The sequence below is a fragment of the Pogonomyrmex barbatus genome, unplaced genomic scaffold (genome assembly GCF_055798465.1).
Source record: "Pogonomyrmex barbatus isolate J1 unplaced genomic scaffold, ASM5579846v1 scaffold19, whole genome shotgun sequence".
NCBI classification, from domain to species: domain Eukaryota; kingdom Metazoa; phylum Arthropoda; class Insecta; order Hymenoptera; family Formicidae; genus Pogonomyrmex; species Pogonomyrmex barbatus.
This window is the reverse complement of record NW_028297115.1, coordinates 72,684-90,574: the sequence shown is the minus strand read 5'-3', so window position 1 is coordinate 90,574 and position 17,891 is coordinate 72,684. Positions and strand designations below refer to the sequence as shown.

The 17,891-nt window shown below is 34.0% G+C and overlaps 1 protein-coding gene across 2 annotated transcripts; it reads right to left on the bottom strand.

The window, feature by feature from the left end:
- Window positions 1-6,904: 6,904 nt before the first annotated feature.
- LOC105431397 (facilitated trehalose transporter Tret1) lies at window positions 6,905-17,864 on the bottom strand. Of its 2 annotated transcripts, none has more exons than XM_011645556.3 (5): window positions 12,651-17,864; window positions 9,343-9,872; window positions 8,836-9,141; window positions 8,204-8,406; window positions 6,905-8,074 (listed from the first exon to the last, which is right to left on the bottom strand). In XM_011645556.3, the coding sequence occupies exons 1-5, from the start codon at window positions 12,745-12,747 to the stop codon at window positions 7,798-7,800; spliced, it is 1,413 nt and encodes a 470-aa protein (XP_011643858.2). In that variant the 5' UTR covers window positions 12,748-17,864; the 3' UTR covers window positions 6,905-7,797. The 2 variants fall into 2 exon arrangements, with proteins under 2 accessions (XP_011643858.2, XP_011643866.2); XM_011645564.2 differs by lacking the exon at window positions 12,651-17,864 and adding an exon at window positions 9,944-12,631.
- Window positions 17,865-17,891: the final 27 nt, after the last annotated feature.

Sequence of the window (17,891 nt, the reverse complement as noted above, 5' to 3'; positions counted from 1 at the left end):
GGTGTCATCGCGAGATTAATCATTCACACGAAAAAAGAACGCGTATCGATTGCGTGATCTAATTGCGATCTATTGTTTATCACAATAGCATTGTTTATCATAATAGCTTCATGCGATTGGATTAAAACACGGAATCATTTCTTCAGTGACAAAATATATCAAGGAAGAGGAAAAAGACAGATGTCGCGCACTCGTTAAAATTATCTTTTCGCCAAGTGAGAAACTGTATCATAAGCGTTCGATTATTTTCCTTTTATGTAACGGCAAGATGCGATAAATTATCGAAAGGTATCGCTGCTATGTTTATCGCTTCTTTCATATCTTTTGTTACCTCACCGGTAGCCCTTGACGATAATGATAAACGCATTAATCCATGTAGTGGCGCTTCAATAGCGATTACGTGTAAATTAGTCATAAATTATCAATCTACTGACGTTGGCAGATTTTACAAAACAAACCTTACAAATAGCAAACATACTATTTTATTGCGTGTTTATTCAATTCTTAAGCGATGTGTTCAAAGCTCTACTAGAATTTCAGTCTTTTGCGTGAGGTTGTCTTTGCAAATGTATAAAGGTACTGTCACAGTCTGAATCTCTTTTTTTTCATCTCTTTTTTTCAAGTTTGATAAGCTTTTGATATCTTCTTCGATAAAAAGAAATTTTTAATGCAATCGTGACGTCAATCTAATAAAAACGCAATTAAACTTGGAAATTATAAAAATGAGATAAGGATGAGATTGAGATGTTTTATGAATATTCCAACGAATCTCCCTCTCCTCTCTTTCCCTCTCTCCCTCCCCCTCCACACACACATACACAAATAACAAATAACACAAATAACAAAAAGCAAGACGGCTAACCGATTTGATACAGATAGATATGATGTATAAACCGGATGCGTGGAGAGAATCCGGTACACAATTTGTACATTAAAACGCGATTAGATAGTAATTGTCGTTACCACAAGCGCAACCATCGAGCGTAGCAAAACAAGGAAGCAATTTATTTGTTACATTCGCAGCGGAATTTTTCTCAACATTTTAATAAGCGCGTGGCAACTAATCGCTCCGAGCAACTCGTGATTCGTAATCGTCCTGCGGCACAAATTTTTGTACAATTTGATTTACAATTAATCGTTATATTAATCGTTATGTGTTATACTTATATAACAAAGAAGCGTTATGTGTTATACTTATATAACAAAGAAGCGTCGGTTATTAATTAGAATAAATGAATCGGCCGATACTCGTATTTCCAGCAGAAATTATGATGCAATGCGAACGAACCGAAATTAATGTTAATAATAATTAATAAAAAGAAAATTCCTGCTTGTCATTTTCTACACATAACCGCATGATGTAAAAGCAGAGCTGCTCGCCGCCGAGCGAAATTAATCAACCGGAATCGTTGATATAGCTAATGGCTCGGGAGATGTATTGCGCCAATATAATATCGATTAACATTAATCCTGATGAATTTAATTTCCTAGTTCTATATCTATATTCTACGTGCCGCAGGCTATAATCTCGATAGAAACAATCGTTAATCGTTCATCGATTCTGAGGCTGCTGATGCACCTGTTTCCGTGGGATAAAATAACGACGGCGAAGCACAGCCGGACGAAATGATTTATCGCTTATAATTACGTTTGTTTTTTTTTTACAGTTATATATTTAATATAACTCAATGGCCGTTACATTTACGAGTTGGAGACCAGATTAAAGACAATCATTAGATATGGCTTGCAATGATTTGCAAATAAATTGGATTAAGAGCTCGGCCGGATGATAGATCGCGATTGGAAACGCCGAGTTTCTGTTGATATTACTGGCAACTGGGCAAATATAATCACGAGGTGATCACCGATGTGAGGCGATATTACAGAAAGTCTATCATAATCAGAACTACGAAGAAAAATCACGTCGATAATTTTCACGTGATTATGTTTGCTTGTGTGCCGACAGGTTGATAGGAACTTGGCGTTTCCAATCGTTCCTAATGGCGGATTGTTTGAGTGCGCTCGTTCTGCGTTTGCGGACCGTCATAACTTATCCTCTTCAATTCTTTTTTTTCAATCCGCGACGCGAGTTTATTTTTATTATAATTATTATTACAGTTTCTATAATAACACGGACCGATCTCACACTCGTGACGTTGACACAATTGGCAACAAGCCACGACCGTGTCTCTTGATTGTACTATTTATAAGAGCTGATGTGATTAAGCTCTGCTTAGTTTTAACAAAATGGCCAAAGGAAAGGATTAACAATAAATAATGATGCAGAAATGCTTATTTTTTTACCGAAAGTATTTTACGTTAATTGAACTTTTACAAAACGGAAATCTCTTTATAAGACAAAAAAATTTTTTTGAAAAATTTGCGTCGTTACTATTAACTAATTACGCAGCACTTATTTGAAACTACGCAAGGTGCTGCCTAAGGCAAAAAGATAGACACGCGTAAGTTTCCAGTTGCATCAATTATACGAATAACACATCTCACCATCGACCGTCAGTTTCCGTCGCATCGACATGTCGATCAGAAAGCACGATTTCGCCAACTGTGACAGCCATTGTACTTCGAAGGGACTCACCTAATCAACCAGATCGGGTTCTTGAGCCTCGGGAGAATTCTCGGAGATTGGCAAAAAAAAAGATCACACTACTGGATGGCGAATCGCGAAGTTTTCCGAAGTATAAGAGGTCATAAAATGATGATTAAAGGCTCCCGCCATCTCCTGGTTTTTCGAATAATCGCGGCAATATGCAACCAGCTGGCAATATGCAACCAATTACCAGCGTGAAGAAGCCATTACCCTTTCTTAGCCTGGCTCCGGTTTTTACCCCTGAAACGCAAAAGCCCTCACCAATGGCGATTCCTGTCGCACGCCTCCAGCTGGAGACACGTTGCAAGAGTTGAGCCATCGATTATTCACTGTATTATTAGTCTGGAACTATGTTGTCAACAGACTGATATTTCTCTCTTCTAACAATGGAATCTCCCAATGGAAAATCAGAGAGATTTTTTACAAGAGAATTTAATGGATTTGGAATACTGCGTCTTATGAAAATGGCACATCTATTTTTAATTATTAAATTAAGTCTTTATTTTAAAATCTATTGTGAGAATATTAAATGCATAAGATATTACAGTTATTATGATTAAATACGAGAATTTTATCAGACTTAAATATTTAAAATAATATCATGGTAGTAACATGGGACACCTGTTTGATCTTTTATCGAGGAAGATTTGCATCCAATTTAATCGAAAAATATAGAAGAAAAAAATGTACATTCTAGCGGAAAAATTCTCAATGTAGTTTAGAAAAAAGAAATTGACACTTAGATATTTACAAAAATAATAAATCGTCATTTACAATATTCCAAGAATGGAAGAAATGTGGATGAAATCCATTACTTTTTATTACTAATTTAAATTCGGTGAGAGGTTGAGATTTTGATTTTTCTTGAGGGAGAACTCTAATTTCATTCCCAATGAGAAAATGAAGCAACAAAGCAACATTGCGTTATCATTGTGTGGCTTCACATTGTATTATGTAAGACGAACAATAAGACCGCTATGAAGAAATCAGTGGGGGAAACTAGTTCTTATTACGATACTGATTTCGAGACAGTGTTTCGTTTTCAGCTTGTTTGACGGCAAAGTCGTCAATACCGTTAACATAATTCCGCACGAATACGGTGATAATGAAAACTCAAGATAATATACTGTTAACTGTTTAAAAATGCATCGCATCGCGTGACTTTAACGAAATGACGTTAGATAATTTAATACGTGAGAAAATGCATGTAAAAAAAAAAAGTAAAACTTGTGCTGGAAGGTTTAATGGAAAACGCGTGAATTAAGGAATACGAGGAACGTGCCACGCGCGAAACATGACAAAGTGCATTCATCTCAAGTACTTGCATTCGATCGCCCACGCTGTTTTTGCAAGTGCATATATACGTCATTAGGACATTCCATTACAATCTGCGAGCGATACGGCGAATGATACGTCGGTACGTATTTCACGTTGAAGAATTAGATTAACACTTTGCTGCCTTACGTGAGAATAAATTACTCGAGGCACTTTAAGAGGGAGAAACCCATCAAAAGAAAAAAAAGAAGGGAAAGAAAAAAATCAAATTCTTTTTGGATCACAAAAATTTGGAAAAATTTTTTTAAATCTGGATTTTACTAAACAAGATTTTATTTAATTTTCGGAATATTTTTCACGTTGATTGATCCTTTAAATGTATGTTTTTCACTCTTTCACGCGTAATTTTCTTGCCTCATTTTAACATAATTTTTATTGTGTGGTAATATTTTCTTGTCTTTAATAATTCTTTTGAAATTCAACTATTTAAAAAAAATTCCCTGTATTTCTGGAAGCTTGAACAATATTTCGTGATTCACAGCTCTGTCAGTTATTTAACAGTATACGATATATTTTTTAACGCTATTAATATATATTAATAGTCTGGAAAAATATCAGTGAAACATTTGTCAATCATATGTAACCATGGAAAATTTGTCCACGCTTGACTTTAAAGCAACAGTAGTAACAGTAGCTGCGCCACTTAAAATGTGTTTTAGTGAAGAGAGTCATAGCTGGAAAAAACATTCATTTAAACACACGACGCTCATTTTAATTATAAAAGAGATAATTTGTATGCTATTTTAGAAATGCAAAGTCCGCGCCGTTTTTCACGTGGAAAAATTTTCAGCGTTGGACATTAGTCTTCACTCGTATACACTCACAAAACTAATTTCGCGCAATATTAATTGGTGCCTAATATCTTCGTTAATTATATAACGATAAATTACGTCAGATGCGCGTAAAAATTCTGAACAAGCGATCGATAAAAAATTGCGTTACTACTTTCATTTCAAGAGACAGAAGAGTGTCATCCTACACAAATCGTAATGAGTCTAACATTTTCCAACTTGCAACTCGTGTAAGTCGTCTGGAAAGTTTCGTTCAATTTTTTTGCCAAGGAACATTACGTCAACGGGTTCTGTCGATAATTCTTTAAACATTCATTAAACAAGGACGGCATAATTTTTACAACTTTCTCAAATGATAGATTCTTACATTATGAAAAAATTCTGTATATGACAAAGGAATCATTTTATCGCAGCGCTTATCCTCTTCGCTGTTTCTTTTTCTACGAGTGAGATTTATTTATAAAAATATCTCGGTTGTTTTTTATTAAAATTAATCAGACCATTTTTGTAAAAAATTTCAATAAAATAAATGTTTATTTTGTACGCGTTATGATTAAATATGTTTTAAATTAAATTGATCGTTTGGTATGAAAATATAATGAGTTTATTTTAATCCTCCATTAATATTGATTTTATATTAATATTCATTTTTGTAAAGTTGAAGACTAAATATCTATTAACATCTTTTTACAGAACCGAACAGAATACAGGAAACTGTATCAATCATTGAATAATAATAGCAGACCATCTATATTATGGGTAAGGCATCCCTTAGATATCGTGATTATTATATCTCACTTCTGTCAATTATTTCTTGATAAATTTGAGTTCGATATCATCTCTGGATATTTCATGAGCAACCATTATTCTCGCTATCAACATTTTAATATTAAATATTTCGGGAATCAAGCCTGTCATTTAATCTATATTAAAGCTCATTTCAAAATATACAAATTATAATTACCATAAAAAAATGCAAATTTATTATTTGCATTATAAAAACTTAATTAGGATATAAGCAACTCCGTCAAAACTTTTCATCAATTATATTTACTGAGAGAAAAACTATCTTTATAAATTATAAATTTAAAATTTTATATATAATAATATATTAATTCTTATGTATAAAAATTAATAGCTATATTTCTTTCTAATCTTATTTCAGAAAGAGTAATGACTTTGCATTTTCTACGATAATCTTGGAGCAATAAAAAATTGAATGTATACCGAATGGATTCAACAATCACTATTTTATCAATATGCCTTACTGCACAGAAAAAAGTTCTGCAGTAAGTGCGCGTAATATCACAACGTCATGACAATTAGATACTACACAAAATAAGCTGCACTCGTATGGAAACTAATTATTTTTCATTAAGATTTTAGATAAACAGCGACGACACGAAGCATTTACTTTAAATGTAATGTAAATACTTAAAACAGCGACCTAGCGAATATGTCTAATTACATATTCGTAAGATAGTCAAGTTTAAAAAAATATAAACATACGTACGTTGCAAAAATTTTCCAATTCTCTTTTGTAATCGCAAAGTTTGTACAAATCTGTCGAAAAGAACTTACTACTAAATTAGGTTAAAGCTAAAATTTGTGAAAAGAGTTGAAATTAAAATTCTTATAGAAATTCTTATAGAAAAATTAAAACCTTTTTTAAATAATTTTCATTTACTTGAAAAAAGTTCAAAAAGAACATTTTTTGCATCGACTTTTTAAGGCTATTAAATCTGCGATTTCGTAATTCTAAAATTTAAAGTTAAATTTCATCATACAATTTACGCGGAATTGTTTGCTAAGTTAATCTATACTAGTTAGGCAGCTTCTCGATAATCTCAGGTGTAATCTATGTTATCTTATTGTAAAACACTACTTGTCGTGAAGGCATTTTATAAGTAAAGAAAACGATAATAGATGTAAGACTCATCTATATATATATCGGCAACGTTAAAGAATTTTTTTATTCTTCAGAACTACGTAGTAGCGTCCTATGATTGCAGTGGTCTAGAACATAGGAAGATAACACGTATTATCGCGTAATAATTTTCAGAAAAATGCGGTTAATGGAAATTGCATTACGTTAATACAATTCAGAAATATATATTTCAAGATCATAAATTGCAGGAAAAATAAGTTTAGAAAATAAGAAGAAGAGAGATTAATATCATAGAATTATATATTATTTAAATATCGTATTATATGTGTAATACACTTGAACAAAATATTATTTGCATTTCTTTGTTAATTTATGATTATTTTTTGAGTACATTTGTGCTTTCGAAATATATACTTTTATTTATATTAATACTTTTCAATATTTATGACAAATTAAAAATTCATTATTTATCATATATAATTATCAATTACTGTTATAATTAATTTTGTTTATAACTATAGCACAAAAAATTATTTAACTAAATGCATATATTTTATATGTAATGGAAAAATGAGAGACGATCAATTATAGTTGCACATTTAGTATTAATTGCAGAAAATTTCAAAATGAAATTATTTATTAATTTAAGCTTATGAAATATTTAATGGCAAATAAGTAAAAGATGGTTCTTAAGTATTATCTTTTTCGTATGATAATGCATGTGTCTAATTGATAATTAACAAATGTATACAACTGATAAAGATTATCTTTGTCGCACATTAATAAATACACATTAATAAATCCCAAATAAAAATTATCTAAACAAAGATTTAATATGTTCAGTAATAATAAATTCATAAATATATAAATATAATAATAAACTCATTAATAATGTTCAAACATGAGATAATTTATATAAAAGATAAAAGAAAAAGAAATGATAAATCTCATTCATAAAACTTAACTTTCTTTTCGACAACTTTCTCACTCGCTTCTCGATATATTTATTATTATTAAAAAGACTTTTTCGTTATTTGTCTACGTATCTTTTGGCAGTTTATTGCAGCAAAACTTTTTTGCTGCAATACTCGCTCAAGATAATATATTTCTTGTAATAAAAATGTTTTTATCGACACGACAATCGATGCGAAAATTTGTCGATATGATTCAGGCCTTTATCTTCGGATGCCCTGCAATTCGTCCTGAATTTGTTGCGTAGTTTTTCCCTTAGTTTCTAGTATGAAAAAGTATATAAATGCGGTGCCGGCCGCCATAATCGTGGCAAAGATCCAGAAAGTAATGTCCGCGCCCAGCTTCTCGTTCATCATCGGGAAGGTTTTCGTCACCAAGAATACTAGGAACCAATTCAGCATCACGGCAATACCGGAAGCGACTGCCTTGGTCTCGGCGGGAAACAGTTCGCCCATCAGCATCCACGGTATCGGACCCATTCTGCGCACAAAACGTCGCGTAAAATTCTTTTCAATTATGATACAGACACTTCAATTTAGAAATGATGTAAATATTCATTATTAAGCAATGTGAAAAATCCGAACGCAATTGTAGAATTGCAGTACTCACCCGACGGAAAAGGAGATCATATATAGCGTCATGGACGTGAGAGGTAGCCAGCCGAGATTACTAACGTCACTTCCGTTCGTCTTGATATTGAAATACGAACCGAGGGCCACGAGGCTAGCCATCATGACACTTGAGGAGAATATTAGTAGCGGCTTCCTTCCGGCGCGATCCACAATCAGAGCTGCTACAACGGTCATCACCGTCTGCGAAACATGACGATTTCAGGTAAATTTCAGGACATTGTCATCCACGACGATCAAGTTTAATTAATAATTGCGCGTGATGGACGCGTGATATACATATCACTGATACATGTCGCGCCGGCAACTAGCGGTATCATGTAAAATTCAACAGGGCGAGGAACAGGGCATAAAAACTGCGACGCGGATTACGCACGTAATTTATATGAAGCTACGTTCGACAAATTATTTTACGAGCAAAAAACTCTAATTATACTTTAATAGGGTAATTAAAGTCCGAAAATTTCCAGGAAGAAGTTTTTTAGTTTGTATTAAGTCCGCAATGCAAAGAGGATACGCTATTATAGAAATAGTCGTCATAATGACGACTCTGAATTCCGTAAAGAGCTTTTTTACATAAGCTAGGCGCATAAACGCATCTCCTAAACGCACCTGAACAATTGCCACGATTATAGAGGCGACTTCCGGCGGTATCGAGCTTCCGGATGCCTGGAAGATGGTGACGGTATAGAAGATCACCGCGTTTATGCCGGACAATTGCTGAAAGAGCATGCTGCCTAACGTAGCGAGCAAAGCTTTTCTGGCTGCCGTGGTTCGTATCAGATCGAATATAGTCGACTTTCTCGACGCCACCTGCTCGGTTTGTCGTTGCACCTCCGCGAGTTCCGCAGACGGGTCGTAAGAATCTCCTCGAAGGACCGCCATCGCCATCACGGCTTCCGGTTTCCGCCCTTCCTTCTATAAAGATTCGAGGTATATTCAACTTTTTTACTCTACTGAATAAATTCTATCGTCACGGTTGAATATCACACAATCATTTTCTCCGACCGAATGGTTTTAAATTCATCTTCAATATAGCTTCGTGGATAGTAGCTATAGGAGAGTTAAGAAGGAGAGGGTAAATCGCGTTATATAAAGAGGGAAGATTCAATTTTTTACCACTAGCCAAACGGGCGATTCCGGCATCCATATGAAGCTAGCCAAGAAGCCGACCTCTATGAGGGCGCAGACTATGGCGAACACCGTGTAGCTCATCGCAGATCCGAGTATGAAGGCCAGCAGGATCCCAATGGTGAGGAACAGTTGAAACATGGCGCCGAGGGTGCCTCGAGTCGAGGTCTCCGCGATTTCGGAGAGATAAGTCGGAACGACGACACAGGCTGCCCCTACGGCGATACCGACCACGAATCTGGCCACGTAGATCAGCCACAGCCTCGAAGCGAGTATGATGATCGCCCAGGACAGGAGGAACGGAGCCGCCAGCAAAAGAAGCGATTTCTTCCGTCCGAGTATGTCGGCCATCTTTCCGGACGGAACGGCACCCGCTATCGCGCCCAGGGCCAGAAGCGAGCTCACCCAGGATCCTTGTTCCTTGGTGATAACCAACCATGAATTCTCCTCGTACAGCTGGGGCAGAACGGGGGATGTCCAAGCCAGAGCGGTGCCGACGCCGACCGACATCACGCAGGCTGAGGGCACATAAATCGATCGAATCGATCAAAGGGAAAGCTTAAAAAAGCGTTATTATTAGCAGCTTTACTTGACATTAAAAATGAAATCCCTCAATTAGCACTCCCTCTGTAAAGGCTAAAACGAAGATAACTATTCCGATTGCTTTCTGTGAGCAGGGGTCTGCTATTTGAATCCTGCAAATTAAATGAAATGTTTGTGAATTCACTTTGAAGAAAGCACTCAATATGCTTTTAAGCTATTGAAGGCCCAAACGCTGAATATTACATTTATCTTATTTGTTTGGAAATTTATCATTCGTGTTTTCTAGCGTCTAGATATTTAATTCTTATCAATTCTTATCAATGTGGCCCACTCCCGTTGCATTACACTGACGTTTGACAAAATAAAAATTATCATCTGTACGGGAAGTAGTTTATCTTCCTCGATGAAAGAGAATGAATTTCGTAAATTCAAAACAACTTCAAAATGAATTGTCGGTCTCTATCCTTTCGATCAAGAGATTCTTTCTTATACTGGATCCGATGGTGGTACCCGTCGTATCATCATTGCGACGGCATTAGCGCAAATGTTAATGCAATAATTAAGTAAAACCAAATCCTTTTTATGTCACGCTAATCCGCCGTCGACACGCTCAGATCAAATGATTATCTGCCGCATGTGATAAGGCAGACGGATGGGTTGAATTACTTTAGCGAAACGCTAAGGTGGATGATAACAACCGACCATCGAGAATAAACAGTTGTGCATTATGACACCCTAATCGGGGATGATGATTGAGCCGATTCCTGGAATGCAGGATTGCGCGGGACAGCGGATCCATTGAGAGGATCGTTATGTCGAAAGTGCATGCTCGTCAAACATTTCATGGCGAGGCAAAGACGCCTCTTTCGCCTCTCAGAGCGACGTTCTTTTTAATAAAATATCACGATTATCGCTGGGTTTCGAGGAGAGACTTTGATGAGATTTTATAATAATGAATGATCTGACTATATGGCCTGACGAAATTACGATCTCTCCGTTATAATTCTAATTTTGTAGAAAAGTCGACTTGGAAGACAGCCCACGAACATAGTGGCCTCTTTTTTTTACGATTTCATCGCTTTCGCAGGATTATATCTGCGCGAAGCTTAATCAATAACAGGCGCAATTCAGTTCAGGATAGTGTAACGAAATTTGTTGTGTCAGTTAAATCTAGTTCGCTCTTCGCTCGATTTGCTGAAGCTCAACTAAAATCAAGTAGCAGAATTTAATCCAGTGAAATCACATAAATTAACGTCGTTCTATATTAATAATTATAATTTAATAGATAACGTTGAATTTTTTAATTGGAAGGGATTGAGTATACAATATCGTTGATAGCGTCAATTAACATTTTTATATGGCTTCAGTGTTTGGAATGTAAATTCAATTATCGTAAATAAAATTAATTGTAAATAGATTGTAGATATTCTTAAAAAATGTTTTTTTTTTTTAAATAAAAAAATACGCAAGGCTTTGTGATTAACATTAATATCGCCTTTCTCGATTGAGGAGCTCGAGTACTTTTATAAATAAAAAAATGTATTTACTTGACAAATAGATTTTGCGGACTACGAAAACGACTTTACACAGAGACCACATCAATACATTTGTACATATATCTTATACATCTTATACATATACATCTCTCCATATACATTTGTACATGTCCGATATACACCTAATAGCCTTTTTATTTCTGTTTCCAATTCTATAAATTTGTAAATATCAAAAGAAAAGTTACGTATGAAATTTATAATAATTTAATTTTTATAAAGATATAAAGTGTAAAAAAATGATATTCGTGCTGGTACATAGAATGAATTTTTAACTCAATTAGATGATTATTAAAGCTTCTTCAGCAATCATGTCTATTGATAATGTATGATAACGACGTAATAATTGCGATTAACGATTATCAGCTCGACAAGTGATGTTGTAAATCGAATACTAACTGACTAAACAATAATTTTATAAAATAATAAATTGATAGTTAATAATTCATAAATTGCTTCAGTTATTTTTGTTTATTTCTCAAAATAAAGCGCTTGAGGTAAAAAGATAAAATAAAAAAATGTAATCTTTATGAAAAATTAAACTGGTGTTGCATTTATCTATTATTGGTTTAATACACGCATTGTAATTTATGTTTCTGTACTCGCGAGAAAAGAATTTTTATTCATCATTATTTAAACATTGTTTTTTAATGTAAATATTATATAAAATCATAAGACTGGCATTACGAACGATATACCGCATATAAACAATATCAAAGATGTTTCAATATTAACGTTTGAAACGAATATAAATTAAAAAATAAATCAACCAACTAGAACATAGAAATGGATCAACATCGTTAATGAAGTATCTGATTCGGATGTACATTTGCAATATTTACCGCTTACAACTCGATATAACATGTTACACGCACTCTTTTCGAGCATTGACTCATAGGTAAACTATTGTAGGAATATAAATCATATTTAAATACAAATTTAATACAAATTCTGTTTACTAAATAATTGATATCCGCCATCAGTTTAGACGTCGTGTAGACGTATTTATCACGTATTTAATATTTCAAGCAAGAATAAAATTACATAATACATCAATCGTAAGCGTTTAAGCAGATAATTATTAATCGTTCGCTCCATCGTACGCGATTCGACATTTCCTTTGATTTACCGATCACCACTTAGAGTACGGCGACAGAAACTAACGGCGAGCACTAATATACACCAACATCATTCAAATACCGGAAATGGATGCGAGGTACTGCCACAGCTTCCTGCCTTCCTGACGCACAGGAGCTCCGTTAATCATTACCGTGCCCTCCTCCGCCCTCTCCTCCATTTCCCTCCAAGTGTCTCTGGCCTATTTGTTCAAGGAGAAATTCTTTCCGAAGAAGAACGTTTCCGTACTCCCGAGGAGTCCGAGGGCGATCCCGACCTCGTCCGCGATGGCCCTCTAACTGACGCGTTTCACTTCGCTTATCTACTTGGACTTTTTCCCGATCGCGAGTAACACCAGAGTTCTTCTCTCAGAGGTAGATGAAAAGTCAAAAACAGAAAAGTATTAAACAACAGTTACGCTTCAACGCAACGTCCGGAGTCACGCGTGCGGAATCGAGTGGAACGATCCGACGATCGGGGCTATCGTATATCACCGCCGTCACTATCTGGTCAGCCATTATCAGTAATCTCTCGTTTATCCGACTCGATCGAAATGGGAAAAAAAGAACTCTGAAATCACGATACTCGAGGAGATGAATGGAGGCGCATCGCGGAATCCGAATGGAAGTCGAGTGCTTTTACGAGCATCCGCTGTTGAATCGCGAGACTCCGCCTCGATTTCGCGTCCCCATCGCGCTTTTCAAGATTTTTCTTTAATAGAAATGAATTAGAAATTGTTAACGAATCTCCGGAGCTTTGTGATATCTCGATAAGAATAGGTGAAACTGGATTAAACTAGACACCATTAAACTGGACACCATATTCAAGAGTGTTTCTCTGAAAAGTACGCAAGTACGGTTTCTGCCGATAAAAAATCAAATAATAATTTAATAATTTTCTATAATTGTCAAATTATTATTTGTTTCATTATTTTTCATAACTTTTTTATTAGTTTTCATATTCATACTACAATTTTTATTTGACTTCTTTTGTATTAGTATAGAAAATATAAGTAGAATAATAATAAAAAGAAGAAAAGACTGACATTTCCTTTTAAAGGAAATTTTCATTTTATCAAAAGTGGCATTTCCTTTTAAAACCTTTTAAATTTTATCACGAGACTTTCATTAATCTTTGGATAAGGTATTGCGTCAAAGAAAGAAAAGATTGATTCTCCCAAAAACTCCCGAGTTTATTACTTTCGCAGTACAGTAGTCTCGCTGCACAAAAATATAACGCATCAAAGGAAAATAACTTTCCCTCTTAGACTCACTCTCGCTTTGACGTTATATGCTTCAAAAATGCTCCGCATATTATTAAAATTTCCGTTCTGTGCGCGAAATGATACTCGTAAAAATAATTTCGAGGGATAACGGCGGAATAATGATTTATGTAGTCGAAATTTAAACGAGCAAACGAGAAATGTACGCTCGCATCAAAAACACACAAGTGCAAACGACCGATAATTATTTTGCATGCAATAACGCGATAAAGTTCGTTACGTGTGTACGCGATATGTCCAAATTTATTTGTCTATTTATTTAACAAGCAAATACACGCGTATGAACGGCGAACCGCATTTTGCACGTGCAAACGTATGGACTTCTTTTCATAAATGGCGTCATTCCGACGTTATAGGCGGAAATACAGAAAATATCCCGGAATGAATTTACAGAAAGGAATAAAAGCATCGCCAAATGCGCGGCCGTTCGCCCTTATTTCTAAAATGGAGAGTTTTGCTTCCAGCCTGAGTGTGACAAGCACTCCAATCCGATTTCAATCGCCACGCCGGCGGAATCGCGGGCTTTTCGATTTTCTTCGCCGTCGCGTCGAATTTCGCGTTTAACGCGCGTTCTCTCTCCGTCTCTCTTCTTTCCCATGTCGGACGTGTTCTCCTTCCCGAGTTTCCCGACGGAAACAGCTCGTCGACGTAGATTATTGCATTACTACATGCATTTGAGAAGAGCGGATGCACCTGAGAAACACCGCACCGATGTAACTCGTTGAACTTCTCTGCGCCATTTCACACGTTTTATCCCCGTAAAAACTTGTTGTTAAAATGCCTTTTATCGTTTTGCCCCTCTGCTTTTTCCCAATTGCCGTCCCAATCTCCGTCCGCTTTAAAAATTTTAATCTACGTCGACGCCGTAAATGTTAGTAGATAAAAAGGTCGCTCTTCTTTCTTACGCGATTCTGTACGCACTTTATCTTGATATAATAAGTAAATTAAAAAAAAATAATTTAAAGTGTCAAGTGTTTAATTTAAAAATCAAGATAGTTTATCTCGTTTGATCGATCGATTCTTCCTGGCTTAATTATGCGTTCCCATTAAAACGAATATACGTTAATAGAAAGTTATTATTATTGTATTTTTCTCATTTGAATTCTTTGTTTGAAACTAATGTATTTCAGTAGTAAAACTTAAATCTTAAATTGTTTGGTGTAATTTAACGTAATAATATATCGTATTAATAATATATAATAATCATATTTTATATTATCATTATAAAAATACCGGTCGTAGCTTTTGATTGAAGAATTTTATTAAATCTTGAGATGTTTGAAGACCTTTTTTTATCAAATTAACGCTCAGTTTATTCCGCGATACAATTCTGACGAGATCCTAAAATCTTGCAATAAATTTAACAGTAATAATGAGGTCGATTTAGCGATACACGACACGATTATTATTCATGCCAATAACTTCTGTTGAATGAACGCTGCTTGTCATTTAATAAACCACTCGGAGAATATAACACGGTACAATGCGTACCGTCATTCGTCGCAGGATTAAACGCGACATCATATTGTCGATAAATTTTTCGTGATATGCGTTTCTCTGATAAATCGCGCGTTTTAATTACCTAAAATTACCTAATGAAGGAAATGTAATTTATCACTTTCGTATTACTTCTCGTAAATCGATAATCTTGGCAACAAGGCAAATAATACGCAAATAATACATCTTATATCTTTTAATTAATCTAACGTAATTTATACATAAAAAAATTAAGTAATACATAAGAAATATTAGATTTGAACTTTAAGTATAACATAAAAAGATACTTTTATATATTTTATATATTATTTTGCACATTTTTATATATTTTAAATAAATATTTATTTCTAACAATTTTCTATAACAAATGTCTATTTTAAAAAATAATGCTAGAAATTTTCTATTATAATGGAATGTTTGACAAGTTAGGTCAAGCGTCACTCAATAGAAATTTCAATAGAATCACGCCAGCAAATCAGTTTCGTAGTTTGATTGCGAATCGATATCGGGGAACGATCACGTTTTATCTATTATCGTGGTGAAAATAACGAAAAAATAATGATCAAGCATCATGATATATTTATGATATATTTATGATATATTTGAAAAATTACACCTTATCTCGATTTTCTAAACGAAAGGTACACATGCTTCGAAGATTTATTTAACGATTAGATTTTCTTCTTAATGCTACATACTCACGTTTCCAGAATAAGATTTCTTTTTTTTTTTTTTTTGTATCAGACCACAAGGAAAATACGTTTCTCAAACATAGCAATAAAAAAGGAGGAAAAAAATATAGTTTCGCAATTTAAAATTAATAAAAAAAATTTCTTCGAGGGAATAAATAATTTCAGTAACACGATATAGTTGCAAAAAGATTAAATCAACTAAGCATTTTATAATATAATATAAATAAATTTAGAAAATCAAAAAATAAACGAAAATAAACACATACTGAGATATTGTAAAAGAAAAACAGATAACCGATAAACAGTAATAAATGGTAAGATTATAAGAAAATTATTGGTAACTTACAGAAGATAAAAGTAGCTTAGAAGATAAGGGTCAATAAGTAATTTCTAACTTCAAAATATAATACCGAAATTTATTGCTCTTTCGAAAGGAATGGGCTGCTCTTCGCAGGAAAAACACAAGCAGCCTTATTCGACTACCATGTCAAACCTATAAATTACAATTACGCTGTAAAAAAAGGGTAAACAAAAGTGGAAAAAGATCTCTCGAAGAAAAAGCGCTAATTACTATAACGAAGTCGTTACTGCGTGCGGGCACTGGCGAGAGAGAAAGGTTTGCGAATTTAATTAAGTCACGGAATGGTTTTCGGTAAAGTGGCAAGGAAAGCGAATTATCCTTATAACAAATGAAGAACTTATTGAATGAAAATTAGCAGTAACAGTTGAAAATTCGCGTAAGTGCATATCCGCGAGTACGTACGAGTAGTAATCGATAATAAATTCGAGTAATTCAACATTCATCCACCACGTAAAGATGAAATTTCTTACATGTTTCTTTACATGTTTAAATTGCAGTTCCAAATAAATATTCTTGTATTTAGTTAGGTGTGGTAAAATTTTCGCCCCTGAAATCATATTATATCTTAAACATTAGATTATTTGTTTATATATAATAGATGGAATGTCTATTATTTTCTATTATATTCACTTTGTTATATTAAACAAAAATAATAAATTAACAGAATGTTATATTATTTTAATTAAAAATTAAATATATATATATATATATATATATATTACAAATTACATATGACTATTATGAATAATAAAACTCCATTTGTAAGAAAAATAAAAAAAAAAGAAGAGACAGCGAAATTCAAAATAATTTGATTTCAGGTGCAAAAATCTTCAATCAATGTTCATCTAAAAAAAAAAAAAAATCGAGGAATTTTGAATCAAAATTTAAAAAATTTTTGAATTATCGAATTCAGAAATCCGTGAAGACTTCAAGATTTTCGCATCTTTTGCGTCATAAAATTTCGAAACCGAACTCTTTGACGATCAGAAGACTATTTGCACCACGGATATTGAACTTTGCGGAAATTTAAATGCTTCGCACGATTAACAGTGGAAATATTATGATGATCGTCGCAACGAGGTTCGATGATCATCGATGCAAAGAAAATCCCATTACTGTCAAGCGTTTGTCATACCGAATGCTATTCTTAATGAACCATATAATCGCAATAACTAGGATCGCGTCACTAGGATCTTAAGTAAAAAATCCGCTTTTAGCGTACATTTAACAAGGCATCTCATTGCCTCAACTGCCCAATGTGTAATTTAAACGCATTACGGAATGAAGAATTGTAGATTATGTAAATTATTAAAATTATAAATTAACATTTTAATGTTAAACGTGCGTTGTAAATGCAAATAGTTTTCGCACTACTCGAAATTATTATCGTCATTGAAATACAAATAACGCAAAAATACAGCTTCATAACGCATATTTTTATTTTTCACGTGCATACACATTCTGTATGACAATTTCCAAGCCATTTTCCTTAT